At 41.5% G+C, this 15159-nt stretch overlaps 1 protein-coding gene across 4 annotated transcripts in view; it reads right to left on the bottom strand.

The window, feature by feature from the left end:
- The window catches only part of LOC131525111 (SH3 and cysteine-rich domain-containing protein 2-like), a 51419-nt gene that overhangs the window by 10552 nt on the left and 25708 nt on the right, over window positions 1-15159 (bottom strand). For 3 of the 4 annotated variants that reach the window (XM_058752477.1, XM_058752480.1, XM_058752479.1), the window contains 3 exons: window positions 3698-3753; window positions 3037-3116; window positions 2809-2860 (listed from right to left, as the gene is read on the bottom strand). In XM_058752477.1, coding sequence (XP_058608460.1) covers window positions 2809-2860; window positions 3037-3116; window positions 3698-3753 — 188 coding nt within the window. The remainder of the gene's footprint in view (window positions 1-2808; window positions 2861-3036; window positions 3117-3697; window positions 3754-15159) is intronic. The other variant, XM_058752478.1, reaches the window with a different exon arrangement.

The raw sequence follows: 15159 nt of genomic DNA, 5'->3' as shown, positions 1-15159 counted from the left end.
CTCCCAAAAGAGGACACAGCTAGAAATCAGTGGTTAAGATGTATTTACAACACTGTTCCAGAACAGTTCAACCCAAATATTCGATTGTGTGCATCGCATTTTATGGAAGACAATTTTCTGAACCTGGGAGTAGCCTGCCATCTGTGCTCAAAGACTGTTTCTATAAAGTGGGGCAATTCCAACTTTGCAAGGACAGTCTGGCGCTTCTGAATCACAGCCTGTAAGTATGTTTTCATATTTAAAGAATTTGCCACTTATGATTCAAACGCGAGTTTTGAGCTGTGTAGAGTAGTGCCTGGCTCCTTATCACCTCTTCTTCCTCCAGCTCATTGATCCCTTTGTCTATAGTCCCTCTGGCTCTACCTTTGCCTTTGAACCTTCGGGCCTTTGGCAGCACCTGGGCCCTCCAGCCCTTTGCATCCACTGGGTCCTCCACCTTTGTCCTTATTCCCACCAGCTTCACCTTGGTCTTCTGAGCCTGCGGCTTTGCCCTGGTGCATTATTTGTCTAGTACCACCAGACAATCGCTCACAATCTTCTCGCCACTTTCTGAGGCAGAAGTCTCCAAACTTATCCTTTCCAATCACCCTACTACTTGTCCGCTTGATCCAATTCTATCTCATCTTCTTCAAGCCATTTCTTCTTCAGTTGTGCCTGCACTCACATAGGGCTGGGCAGTATATTGAGTTTGTACGATATATCGATATATTCTTTATAAGCGATACGGTATGAGGCAATACCATTTATATCGATATACAGTAGTTTGATACGAGCGCATCTGAAAAATATAGCAGATGACAGACTCATCCGCTGCGGAGAAAGTGCATAATCCAATTTGTTCTAAACATATGACAAGCTATATATTCTTCAAGGTATCTTGGAGGGATGAGGTGTCCAAGTCACAACATCTAGCTACCGGGGTGCATCAGGGCTCAGTTTTGGACCACTTCTCTTCTCTGTCTACATGGCATCACTAGGTTGTGTCATTGAGAAATAGGACTTTTCATATCACTGCTATGCTGATTATGGTTTCAGCAAACCCATCACTTCATTGCAATTTCACCATTCGGCTAGGCGCATCAACCATAATAAATTTCACAGACAATTTGCAAATTGTTCATCAATTTGCATTGGCTACGAGTACCTGCACACATAACATTCAAGGCATTGATGTTTGCCTACAAAACAACCACTGGCTCTGCACTACTTCAGACTTATATACCTCTAGAAGCTTGTGTTCTACAAGTGAACAGCACATTATAGTGCCATCCCAGCACAAAATAACTTCCATGGACTTTTTCATTAACTGTTCCCTCCTGGTGGAATGACCTGCCTAACTCAATCCGAACAGCTAAATCCTTAGTCATCTTCACAAAATGGCTAAAAACACATCTCTTCTACACTTGACCCTGTAACACTAGCACACTCTTTTCTATTTTATCTACTTGTTTTCTTTTCATTTATTTACTTAAAAACTTGACCCTTTAACACTAGCGCTCTCTATTCTATTCTTTATTCTAACTACTTGTTTTCTTTTTATTTATGTAAAAAAAAAAAACCTTTCTACATGTACTGTGTTAGACTAACCAAGACTTGTCACAGCACTTACATATTATTGCTCTTTTGTTAGTTTTGATTGCTTCTATTGTCCTCATTTGTAAGTCACTTTGGATAAAAGCGTCTGCTAAATGACTAAATGTAAATGTAAATCTAAGAGTAAAAAATGCATACCTGACCAGAAAGACAGAGCTGTGAAAATATGGTGAAAATATTCAAATCCATGGTGTCATCTGGCTACAGAATCACTGGGCCTTTAAATCAAAATACAATATTCTCCAAATGGAAGCGTGAAATAAAAATCTGACTTTGCATTAAACATACTAGACCTCACAGAAAGAAATGTGTATGAAAGACCCTTGAAAAAGGGATGCCTCCACAGTTGGCAAAATGAATGTTTCTCTGAACAGAACTGACTTCAGAATTTATTGATGGCATTTTCTTTTCATACTACCTCCATAAAATGACTAATAAAATAATGTTTATAAGTACAGCACTGCTTTGTGTTTCAAAACCATGTTGCTGTCTAAAGTTCAAAATATTTTAATATCAGAATTTTCAACTGCTGATTTAAATTTTTTCCCCTAAAAAGATTTAAAAAACATTCATGAGTATCTTTACCCGAGTAAAAATCCTATGCCATAATTGATTTGAAATACATTATTTCATGCTAAGTGTACTTCAAATCAATTTACATATTTATTGACATCTCACTTAAGACTTAAAGATATAAAATTATAATTCAATAATAATACAAGCTTTATTTGGAGTATTTCTTTATTGCACAATGCTTAATATTATGCCTAAAATGTGTTTAATATAATTTTTAATAAGGACTGTATGATGTCTGTATAATATCAGTCTTTAAATGCAAGATATTTAAAGTGTACGTGAAGTATGCTTGCAATAGTTCGACTTTAGTACAATCAAACATACTTCAGCATATCTTTAGTTGGACCTCAGTATTACTTCCGCCCATTTACAGTACATTAAGCACAAAATTAGATCCAGTTTAGTATACCAAATATACAATTGGAGTGTATTTTTATTAAGAACATAGATATGTAAATGTATTTGTATTATACTTAGCACAAAATAAATGTATTTCAAATACATTTTAGTATATATTTTTCACTATGGTAGAGTTGATCTCCCCCATCTTTTTTTACCTTTCTGAAGTTTTCAGGCATGATCCATTAAAAACATACTATTCTGCTGAGAATATAGAGCTCTTTGAAGATAAATACCCACCTTCCACCATTCTTCATTAGAGTCATCAATCACCATAACTCTGTCACCAGGACTGAGATTAAAACAGAGAGAAAAGCCAAATGTGATGTTTCAAAATCATCTGTGTGCTGAATATGTGAATGTGTTAATAATACACTTAAACACACAGACATATATTTTCTCTCTCTCTCTCTCTCTCTCTCTCACACACACACACACACACACACACACACACACACTGTTACTTACTGTAATTCTAAATCATTTTGCTCTTGAGGGAGGAACTTGTAAAGTGCCACATAAGTGTGAATGGGGTGAACTTTAGGAACCTTAAGTGAAAACACAAATCAATATATAATCAGTTGTTTATTACTTTATATTCCTTTAAAAAATATATCAGCTGTGTTATATTACTGTTCTACTAACATGTTTGACAAAAACCAAGGCATTTCAACAAAAACCTTTTTGTTTGTTTGTTGAAAACAGTGATCAAAATTAGAGAACAGTAACCACTGTAGCATGAAAGAAGATTACAACTAAAATGTTGGAGGGTTACAGCTGTAAAAATGAGTAGAAAGTGTAGAGGCCTTTGCTTTGAATGACTCCAGCACATCTGCGGCAGCAGGATATCACTAGTTTCTCACACTGTGCGGCTGTGATCTTGGTTCACTCTTCTTCTAGTCTCTTCCACAGTTCGGTGACTGTGGTGGGTTTCTTAGCCATGGCTTTCATCAAGGATTTTCAATAGGGTTTAGATCAGGACTCTGGGCTGGCCATTTCATTATTTTAATGTTTTCAGCTTCCAGGAACTGCTTTACCCATTTTGCTGTGTGCTTTACCCATTTGTGTTCTCTAATTTTGATCTCTACAAAACAAGAACTGTGACAAATATACAGAAATGTCACTATACCTTGGAGATCTCATCCAGTTCAGAGTTAATATCCTCAGAAAGTGAAACATCTGTAACTGAAAGTAGTGGAATGATGTATAAGTATGTTTTTATCAAGCAACGCTGGACATTGTGTTGTCAGTTCAATAATGCCTAATTTGTTTGTCTAAAACATTAAGAGTCTTTCAGGGTTGATCTAAAAATATTAGAATTATTTGTATTGTTCAGAGGCAGTGGTTCTCATCTGGGGAGTTGCAACCCAGAATTTTGGGTTATATTCATTGACAGCCGGGGGACTATATCAAATGTCAGTAAAATAATGAAGTGAAGTGTGGCCAAGTATGGGGACCCATACTTGGAATTTGTGCACGCGCACACAGTAGTGAGCACACCCAGAGCAGTGAACAGCCATATTGCTGCGGCACCCAGGGAGCAGTTGGGGGTTTGGTGCCTTGCTCAAGGGTCTCACCTCAGTCATGGTACTGAGGGTGGAAGAGAGTGCTGGGCCCTCATTTATCAAAATTATGTACGCACAGATGTGTGCGTAATGAGTGCGTAAGAACAGTTTCACGCAAAGTGTGGGATCTACCAACTTGTACTTATACGTAGGAACGTGTATAAATATAAGCACAACTTATAAGCACAACGCATGCTTACACAGAGAATCTAGTGATAGAATGGCAATACCAAACAAGGAACAACTGAACAGACTACAACTAAACTAGGGGTGCTAATGAGGGACAGACAGGTGAGGAGGATCAACTAATGAGTACACAGGTGAACTGACTAACATAATTAAACTGGGGGGAAACTGGGTCACAGAACACATGAGGAATGAAAACGCAACAAAACAGTATGTGTGACAGCTACAAGATTTCTAAGGTAGTCAAAGAAAAAGCCATATACTGTCACAGCAAGGAAAAAAAGTGGGCAGGATCTAGACACAGCAGTTACCTTTATTAGAAACTAATTTTCATCTAGTTAAAGTATCCTGAATATTTAGTTTCTTTGACCATAAATAACAAACCTAGGACAAGATTTACTAACAGCTTGCACCAGCGCAAACCGTCTTTTGGCGTTAAAATAGTACTGTCAGGATTTACTAAGGACTCGCAGTGAAGAATTAGCGCTAAAAAGGTGTGGACACAGTTATTTTTGCGCCTGACGTTATTGAATATGCATTTGTAGGAGTTTCCCTTTCAGACCAAAATTTATGGGAGGAGAGTATTAAAATCAATCATGCTATGCGTTTGAGCTTGTCACTGTTTTTTGCGCCATCATTTAGCGCCCCCAAAAAAAGCATGTCTTAAAGCAGGCAGTAATTTGCGCTGGTCATTATGGAAATGATCTGGCTGCGTCTGTGTTCTTTAATGTGCGCATTGTTCATAAATCACCTGCAGAATTTCCCTCTACCATCTGTGTTTTTATGGAATTGTGCTCTAATGCTAATTTGCCCTGGTTAGTAAATCTGGCCCCTAATTTTGACAAGGATATACAATGAACTGAAAGAAACACAGGGCTTAAATAGATCAAAGTAATATCAAAGTAATGAATGAAATGGAGGAAGGCTCACTCGATGAAAGAACTACAGTGTTAAATGACTATATTAACTTTTGTGTGGAGCTGGTCATACCTACAAAAGCGATTAAAGTTTATGTAGCATTTAAGTAGCATTTAAGATTAAGGATATTAGGGTACTTAAACGCAAAGAGAGTAAAAAATTTAACTAAAGGAAATAAAAGAAGCTCATAAGAGGCGTTTGGAGGAAGCCTTTAAGATTAATAACAGTTAAAAGGTTTGGAACATCATGAAAACAATGACTGGATTGTCATCTTCAAACAAATCTATTATAACTGATAATGAATTTCGTTTTGGGAATGAATTAAATACCTTTTTTTACCAGATTTGTATCAATAGGTACACATGTCAAATGCAATGAAATAACAGATACTGTGGCATCATCAGAAAACATAAGAGATTACATTTGGGTCTACATCTGATACTAATATAACACCTGTTTTTATTCATAATAGAAAAATCAGACAGGTTAAAACAAACAAGTATTTAGGAGTAATGATTGACAATATGTTATCTTGGTAAGATCATATTGATGCTCTCTGTAAAAGAACAAAGCAGAGAATCTACTTTCTTCGTCATCTTAGGTCATTCGGAGTAAGAATGCAGATTCTTTTGTTGTTCTTTATGTCTGTGCAGTGTTCCCAACTTAGCAATTTTGTTGCTAAATTTAGCAACTTTTCAGACTACCCTAGCAACTTTTTCTTCCAAAAGCACCTAGCAACAAATTTAGCTATTTTTAAAATTTATTTGGCAACTTTTAGCTAGCAACTTTTGAGAAGTGACTCAAATGATAAAAAGGAACATTTACCATTTAAATTACACAAAAAGAGAAAAACAAAGATGCCTAGTAGTGCACACATCACGTGAATTAAGTTATTAAGTTAGTGCTATTTGCAATTGTTTAATTTAATAATAATAGTAAAAAATAATTTCATAATTTAATAATTGTTCATTAATGATACAATTTGTTAGTAGCTTGTACTTGTGATTGTTGTTCAGTTAAGTACACTGTAAGAAAAATATCTAGAAAAATGGAAAAGTTGCTAATAATTTTCCAGGACATTATCCGTTATCTGCTGTAACCTGAAAACACAAAATGCAATGCGTAATTAAAAATGCAGGTAAAAAACCTGTGGAAAAATCAATACAGAGAATTCCTTCAACATAGTAGAGTGTGTGCTATTTTACAGACTTTTCTTAGAGTGTAGCACACTAACTAACTACTAATACACTGCTTAAAACTATAATGGTTCAGAATGTGTAGTTTTACTTGCTTACTAGCTAATAAAAAACCTTAAATTGTAATCATTCAAAAATGTGTACATTTTCAAAAATTTTACATATTTAAACAGTTATTTACATTTTAATATTATATTATGCATTTATACTATTTTACGAACAAATTTAACATATATAAAATGTATTTTTTGCTGAGATTTGATGCAGTGACACAATTTTGCATTGTGATTACGTAATGACGTAATTTAGCAACTTTTAGCAACAAATCAACCTTCCTTTAGCAACTTCCCTTGAACAATAGTTGGCAACACTGTGTCTGTGATAATGAGTGTACTGCAATATTGCAACTCCATTTGGAATGGGAGTTTGTCTGTTATGCTAAAAACAAAGTTGTTCAATCAATTAAAAATTTGCTCAAGGATTGTAGGTCAGCCCCTTGAGAAGCTATATGACTCAGCTTATTATAATAATTTGTTAAGATTGGCTAATAATATAGTTTCTGATCCTAGTCACGTCCTGCATAATGAGTTTGAGTTATTACCATCAAACCGGAGGTACAGAGTCCCAAGATTTAATAAAGTTAGGCTGAAACACTCTTTTGTGCATCAGGCAATCCTAGAGTTGAATAAGAAACTTAATCAAAAATCAAGAGCATTGTGAACATGGTGTAGTTGTAAGTGTGGTAGAAGGGTAAGTTATAATGTAATGTTTAAGGGAGTGTAATGTATAATTTGTTTTGTACTTGTGTGGATGAAGTGCATGTTGTTGTTTAAAGGATGTTGATTGTTGTAAACACAGATACTGTTATGCAAGACACATTTCAGACCTGCCTGACAATAAAGTGCTATATCATATCATATCAAATGAACACCAGGTGTATATAGTAATCAAAGCATAACTAAGTGTAACAAAGAAAGCAAACTGAAAACTGAAACATGTGATAAACCCCACAACCCTTACACTCAGGACAGGAACCAGAGGGAAGGACGAGCCTAGCAAAGCCGAAGGAATGGGGAGGTGAGGAGCAGCTCCTACTTCAGAATAGGGTCTAAAACAGTTCTAGGAACTACCAGTGGTGTAAGTGTACGCTGATTGTCCAAACACATACGAAAAACCGCCTACCTGGGATTTTTAAAAAGCCATGTAAAGTTTTCCTGCTTTTTCAATTGCATAAATTGTACATCTACATTCCATCTCCATTATCACGAAACCCACAACAAAGACAGCTGTGATCACGGCATCCTCCATTCACCAATTGTTGACGTATGCAAATAAAGACGTCGCTGTCGGCCACTTCAGAGTTCCTGTTGCTGGTCCGAATGCAACCAGGAAAATGGCCCGAGGGAGAAATTGGTTGTCTAGGAACAACCCTGCTGGCAAGTTCCTAGAACTACGCGGTGTGAAAGCCCCTAAAGTGGAGCTGACTGCTTGACAGGCTGAGTTGAAGTTATGGGCTTGGAGGGTCGAAGTGGAGCTCAATTGACAATTTAAAAATTTTGTTAATGGCTTTGGCATGTAGGCTAATGGGGCAGAGGTTGAATGCCTCACATTTTACCAATATAAATCTGTGATGAAATAAGGAAATCCAGTACAGTAGGTGTATTTAGCAGGAGCATTCAAGAAATTGAATGAACAAATATAAAAATAAAACAATATATATATTGATTCATTAAAGCAACTGTATTAAAGTTTTTCAGTCAAGAGTATAACGTTTCTATAATGTGTGATTATATCCCCTATAGCATTCTACAACAAAAGCAATCAGAGTGCCTTGTTATCACTAGTTTTATTTTGATTTCCCGAGTCTGCTATCAGCTTATAGCCAGTTAGCATCGCCAGCGTGGTTGCTGCTAATCTCGCTTACATTGCTAATACTCTATTACACACATTACCATTGTTTCACTGTTACTTGCTTAAATGGCGGATTTGTGTCCACCTCTGAGTGCAGGTGAGGACACGTTCGAGCTACATTCGGTGCAGCTGGAGCTGGAGGCCGTGGAGAAGCAGATCCGCGACCTGGTGGAGAAGCAGGCCCAGCTGAGAGGCGGAGAGCCGCTGAAACATCCCGGGCTGACGCTCACAAGTCCGGGGTAAGTATACAGCGCGCTGCTAACACTCCGACCACCTCTACTCCGTGTGTTTCTCTGCACAGGCCCTGTGTGCACCAGCAGCGGAAGACGCGAGCCAGGCCCCGGGTGATGACCTCTCTCCCTCCGCCGCCTCCGTTCTTCGAGATCTCCACCCGGAACCGCTTCGCTCCCCTCCGCGAGACGGAACGCGACGCTGTGATCGTCGGAGACTCCATCGTCCGGCACGTCCGTGCTACGTTACCTGAAGGTAAAGTGCACACTCACTGTTTCCCCAGTGCTCGTGTTCTCGATGTTTCTGCGCAGATACCGTGAGAGTAGATACGAGAGCATCGCCGCTGTCATGCTGCACGCGGGGGTTAACGACACCAAGCTGCGGCAGACGGAGACACTGAAGAGGGACTTCAGGAGCCTGATCGAGACGGTACGCAGCACATTGCCCGCGACGACGATCATTGTGTCAGGACCGCTTCCCACGTATCGACGAGGACACGAAAGGTTCAGTAGACTTTTTGCTTTAAACGAATGGTTATTGTCATGGTGCAAAGAACAGAAACTGCTCTTTGTTAATAATTTGAATCTTTTCTGGGAGCGTTCTAGGCTTTTCCGTGCTGATGGCCTGCACCCCAGCAGAGTCGGAGCGGAACTCCTGTCGGACAACATCTCCAGGACGCTACGCTCCATCTGACTAGTAAGCCAATTCTCAAATAACTGCTATGATGGCTTTTGCTCTACCCTCCTAAATGACAGAAGTACTTGCATTGTCCAATCTATACAGACTGTATCTGTTCCCCGAATAGTGAGGTCAACATATAAATTTAATGTAGGATCTAGAAAAACTCTGATCGTGATTAAACCTGAAAAATGCAAAATAAATGAACAAAAACAATTTCTAAAGCTTGGGCTCCTAAACATTAGATCACTCGCACCCAAAGCAGTTATTGTAAATGAAATGATCACAGATAATAGTTTTGATGTACTTTGTTTGACTGAAACCTGGCTTAAACCAAATGAATATTTTGGTCTAAATTAGTCTACTCCACCAAACTACTGTTATAAACATGAGCCCCGTCAGACTGGTCGTGGCGGTGGTGTCGCTATAATATATAGTGATTTTCTCAATGTTACTCAGAAAACAGGATACAGGTTTAACTCATTCGAAATACTTCTACTTAATGTTACACTGTCAGATATGCAAAAGAAATCTCTCCTATCTCTTGCTCTGGCTACTGTGTATAGACCGCCAGGGCCATATACAGAATTCCTAAAAGAATTTGCAGATTTCCTCTCAGATCTATTGGTTAATGTTGATAAAGCGCTAATTGTCGGAGATTTTAACATTCACGTTGATAATACAAATGATGCGTTAGGACTTGCGTTTACTGACCTAATAAACTCTTTTGGAGTCAAGCAAAACGTCACCGGGCCCACTCATCGTTTCAATCATATGCTAGATTTAATTATATCGCATGGAATTGATCTTACTGATATAGATATCGTACCTCAAAGTGATGATGTTACTGATCATTTCCTTGTATCGTGCATGCTGCATATTACCGATATTAACTATATGGCTCCGCTTTATCGTCTGGGCAGAACTATTGTTCCAGCCACCAAAGACAGATTCACAAATAATCTGCCTGATTTATCTGAACTGCTCTGTGTACCCATAAATACACGTGAACTAGACGAAATGACTAGCAACATGGGCACTATCTTCTCTAATACATTAGAAGCTGTTGCCCCCTCAATATGAAAAAGGTTAGAGAAGAACGTACTGCGCCATGGTACAACAGTTATACCCATTCTCTCAAGAAAGAAAATCGTAATCTTGAGAGCAAATGGAGAAAAACTAACTTGGAAGTTTTTAAGAATTGCGTAGGAAAACAGTATGTCCAGCTATAGACAGGCTCTAAAAGCTGCCAGGGCAGAGCATATCCACAAACTCATAGATAATAACCAAAACAATCCAAGGTTTTTATTTAGCACAGTGGCTAGACTAACAAATAAACAGACGCTACCCAATCTAAATATTCCCTCACAGTTTAATAGTAATGATTTTATGAATTTCTTCACTGATAAAATAGATAACATTAGAAATACAATAACAAATGTAGGTTCTACACCGTCTAGTACTTCAGTTTCATTCACCGCTCCCAAAGAAAAACTTCAGTGCTTTACAACTATAGGACAGGAAGAACTAATAAACTTATCACTGCATCTAAACCAACAACATGTTTATTAGATCCTGTACCCACTAAACTACTGAAAGAGTTGTTACCTGTAGCAGAAGAACCGCTTCTCAATATGTGATGTTTTATTAACAAGTTTCGGGAGGAGCACGCACAGATAATTAACGCAGCCACTTCATCATCAGCAATCACACCATCTATCCAATCAGCTCGAGAGAGAACCCCTATAAATAATCAAAGCAGTCTTACTTCCATCAGTTCTAGTCTTTCAGCATTCGGTTCGCTCCTTTGCCATTATATCACAGACCCAATTTTTTCCCATCCAAACCACGTGACCTATACTCAAGATTTTCGGATCCTCTGCAGCAAATCTGCCGGCCCCAGGATCACTCCTCCTCCACCAGTCATCGCCGCCGAGCCCCAGGCTCCATCGCGGCCGCCGCTCTGCTCGACCAGCCACAAGAATCCCCCGACACCAAGGTTTAACCTCGCCTCCACTGCCTAACTTCCATCTTCCCCAGCATCCTCGTATGATTCGGCTGCGCCAATAAATTCCTCCGATCGGAAGTGGTGAGTATTTAATCCAGAGGCAAACGCTGATGAATTCCGACGCTCCGTTCTCGCAGAGAACAAACAAACGGGTTTGTACGATCTATTCGTCACCCCGCAAATCAGCCAACCTCACTCCTAAATCCACTCCAGCCGCCAAGGCGACCAATAGATTGAGCAAGCCCCGAACTCGTCTCGCTTGACACCATCATTGTACCGCACAAAACCCGGCTCTCCGCGAGCATCGGGTCGCAGAAGCAGGCCTTCAACGAGCCTGGGCCGCACCCACTTCTTACCGCAGCAAAGCCTCACTCGCTTCCCGCTTCGGCTCAGCCTTCACCGCGGCTCTTCCGGCCGTTTGATAAATGGATAAGTCAGATAATCAACAGTGAAACTTCTCTTCCACTATTGATCTTAACCAGAAAACAAAATTAATCTCAGTGGACCAACAGTAATGAACAATCATAAGTACAAATGAAAAAATTAAGGCGTACCATAAATAAACAATCATTGAACAAGTGCAACCTGCAACTTAATTCATATGAAGTGCATATGCTAGGCACCTCCTTCAGTGTCTAACATTACCAGCCGATGTGCCGCTTAGCTGGCTAGCTGTTTCAATATGTTTTCCTTTTGTGGGGTTAAGAGAAAAACGCATGCCTTTTACCATTTTTATCACTTTTAAGGGTTCCAAATAATTCTTAAAATGGCTACATTTCTTGCTAGTTGCTTTGAAAACAAGTTGCTAGGGTAGTCTGAGAAATCCAGCAACACAATTGCTAAGTTGGCAATGCTGCAGACTACCCGGACATTTCAGCATGTCCCGCCAAAGTTACAAACCACTCCCCCTTTTTCCGTAGCTGACAGCTGCAGAAGCAAGCATGTGGCTGCCTTCGCTTGCAGACCCATCTCAAACTTTCCTTCTACTTCCCCTAACCCTTTCCTTTTCAGCAGCCTCCAGATCCTGTAGCAGGTACTAACGCGAGGCCGCCTCTGCTAGCAGTGCAGGCTGCACAGGCTTTACAGCTTTTCTCTCCGAATGCCACAAACCCCTGTGTCACGCAGCTACAGCAGCTGAAGCAAGCGCAAAGCTGTCTCTGCTGACACAGGCCCTCACATGTCTTTTTGTCTTTTCCTCCTGTTAAGGGGTGGTCACACTGCTCTTTTCGCTCCATTGACTTCCATTCTCACGAATGCGTCAGACCGGAATGCAAGCCTGTGCGAAAAGTTTTCGCATTTCGCTGCGTTCCAAAGTTCAAGCTTGGTGAACTCTGCCCTGCGAATTCGCATCACGTGACACCGTGAGATGGCAGATTGATACATAACAGCATGACTGAAATTCAGAAAGAACATGAATTTAAAACTGCAGCGCTGCAGGAAAGTGGAGTAGATTGCATGTTTTTACATTTTAGATGTATTACAATTTGTTACATGTTGAATTTAGGTTTTTAAAGAAAAGACGCTGCACAGCGTGACGTCATATCACGACCGTTGCAGCATGCGAAACAATTTCGCATGATCAAAGTCTAGTGTGACCGCGGCTTTACTCCTAACCCCTTTCCTTTTCAGTTGCCTCCAGCTCCTATAGCAGACGCTAGCGTGAGGCTGCCTCCGTTAGTGGTACAGACCACAGGCTCTTCAGGATGTAACAAACTCCACTCCCTTCCCATGAATGAGCCACAGCAGCCGAAGCAAGTGTGTGGCCGCCTCTGCTGGCAACACAGGCCCACATATCTTAGTCTTTTCCCGCCACCACTAATAAACCCTTTTCCTTTTCAGTGACCTCCAGCTTCCATAGCAGATGCTAGAGTGAGGCTGTCTCCGCTAGCGGTGAAGACCCTTCCATATCAAAGAAGCTCACCGAACCCTCATCAGCAGACCCCTTCAAAGCCAGTCCATCCCTGTTCACTTGACCCTCGGACCCGCCATAGCCATCCTCTCTAACACCACCAAATCCACTCATAGCGGCTCATCTCCACTTCAACCATCCCAGCAACACCCCGCTCCCGCAAGAGACTTATCTGATTTTTCTCCACTGCCGCAGCAGTACTCGATTCCGCAGAAGCCCTCTCTTTTCAGATGCCGTAGCAGTGACCGCTCCCACAGAAGCCTTCTCCTCTTTTCACGTACCGTAGCAGTAACTGCTCCCGCAGGAGCTTGCATCTGTATTTCCTGCTTCCGCAGAAACCTCCTTCTCTTTTCAGATGCCGCAGTAGTGATCATTTCCACAGAAGCCGCCTCCTCTTTTCAGGTACCGTAGCAGTAACTGCTCTCGCAGGAGCTTGCATCTGCATTTCCCTACTGCCGTAGCAGAGCACACTTCCTCAGTAGCCTCCTTCTCTTTTCAGATGCCGTAGCAGTGACCGCTTCCGCAGAAGCCTCCTTCTCTTTCCAGATGCCATAGCAGTGACCGCTTCCTCAGAAGCCTCCTTCTCTTTTCAGATGCCGTAGCAGTGATCGCTCCCGCAGGAGCCTTTTCTATATTCCTCCACTGCCGCAGCAGTGTCTGCTCCCACAGAAGCCTTCTCTTTTCAGATACCGTAGCTGTGACCATTTCCACAGAAGCCTCCTCTTTTCAGGTACCGTGGCGGTAACTGCTCCGCAGGAGCTTGCATCTGTATTTCCCTACTGCTGTAGCAGTGACCGCTCCACAGAAGCCTTCTCCTCTTTTCACGCATCGTAGCAGTAACTGCTCCGCAGGAGCTTGCATCTGTATTTCCTGCTTCCGCAGAAACCTCCTTCTCTTTCAGATGCCGCAGTAGTGATCATTTCCACAGAAGCCGCCTCCTCTTTTCAGGTACCGTAGCAGTAACTGCTCTCGCAGGAGCTTGCATCTGCATTTCCCTACTGCCGTAGCAGAGCACGCTTCCTCAGTAGCCTCCTTCTCTTCAGATGCCGTAGCAGTGACCGCTTCCTCAGAAGCCTCCTTCTCTTTCAGATGCCATAGCAGTGACCGCTTCCTCAGAAGCCTCCTTCTCTTTTCAGATGCCGTAGCAGTGATCGCTCCCGCAGGAGCCTTTTCTATATTCCTCCACTGCCGCAGCAGTGTTTGCTCCCACAGAAGCCTTCTCTTTTCAGATACCGTAGCTGTGACCATTTCCACAGAAGCCTCCTCTTTTCAGGTACCGTAGCGGTAACTGCTCCCGCAGGAGCTTGCATCTGTATTTCCCTACTGCTGTAGCAGTGACCGCTCCCACAGAAGCCTCCTCTTTTCAGATACTGTAGCCGTGACCACTTCCACAGAAGCCTCCTCTTTTCAGATGCCTCAGCAGTGACGGCTCCTGCAGTAGTGACCATTTCCACAGAAGCCTCCTCTTTTCAGATGCCGTAGCAGTGACCGCTTCCACAGAAGCCTCCTTCTCTTTTCAGGTACTGTAGCAGTAACTGCTCCCGCAGGAGCTTGCATCTGCATTTCCCTACTGCCGTAGCAGAGCACGCTTCCTCAGAAGCCTCCTTCTCTTTTCAGATGCCGTAGCAGTGACCGCTTCCACAGAAGCCTCCTTCTCTTTTCAGGTACTGTAGCAGTAACTGCTCCCGCAGGAGCTTGCATCTGTATTTCCTTACTGCCGTAGCAGAGCACGCTCCCTCAGAAGCCTCCTTCTCTTTTCAGATGCCGTAGCAGTGATTGCTCCCGCAGGAGTCTTTTCTATATTCCTCCGCTGCCGCAGCAGTGACTGCTCCCTCAGAAGCCTCCTTCTCTTTTCAGATGCCATAGCAGTGACCGCTCCCACAGAAGCCTCCTCTTTTCAGATGCCGCAGCAGTGACTGCTCCCTCAGAAGCCTCCTTCTCTTTCCAGAGGCCGTAACAGTGCCCTGCTCATTTCATACTTCCGCTGCA

This window comes from Onychostoma macrolepis, chromosome 19 (assembly GCF_012432095.1).
Source record: "Onychostoma macrolepis isolate SWU-2019 chromosome 19, ASM1243209v1, whole genome shotgun sequence".
NCBI classification, from domain to species: Eukaryota; Metazoa; Chordata; class Actinopteri; order Cypriniformes; family Cyprinidae; genus Onychostoma; species Onychostoma macrolepis.
The sequence above is the reverse complement of the archived record's forward strand: the minus strand, read 5'-3'. Positions and strand labels throughout refer to the sequence as shown.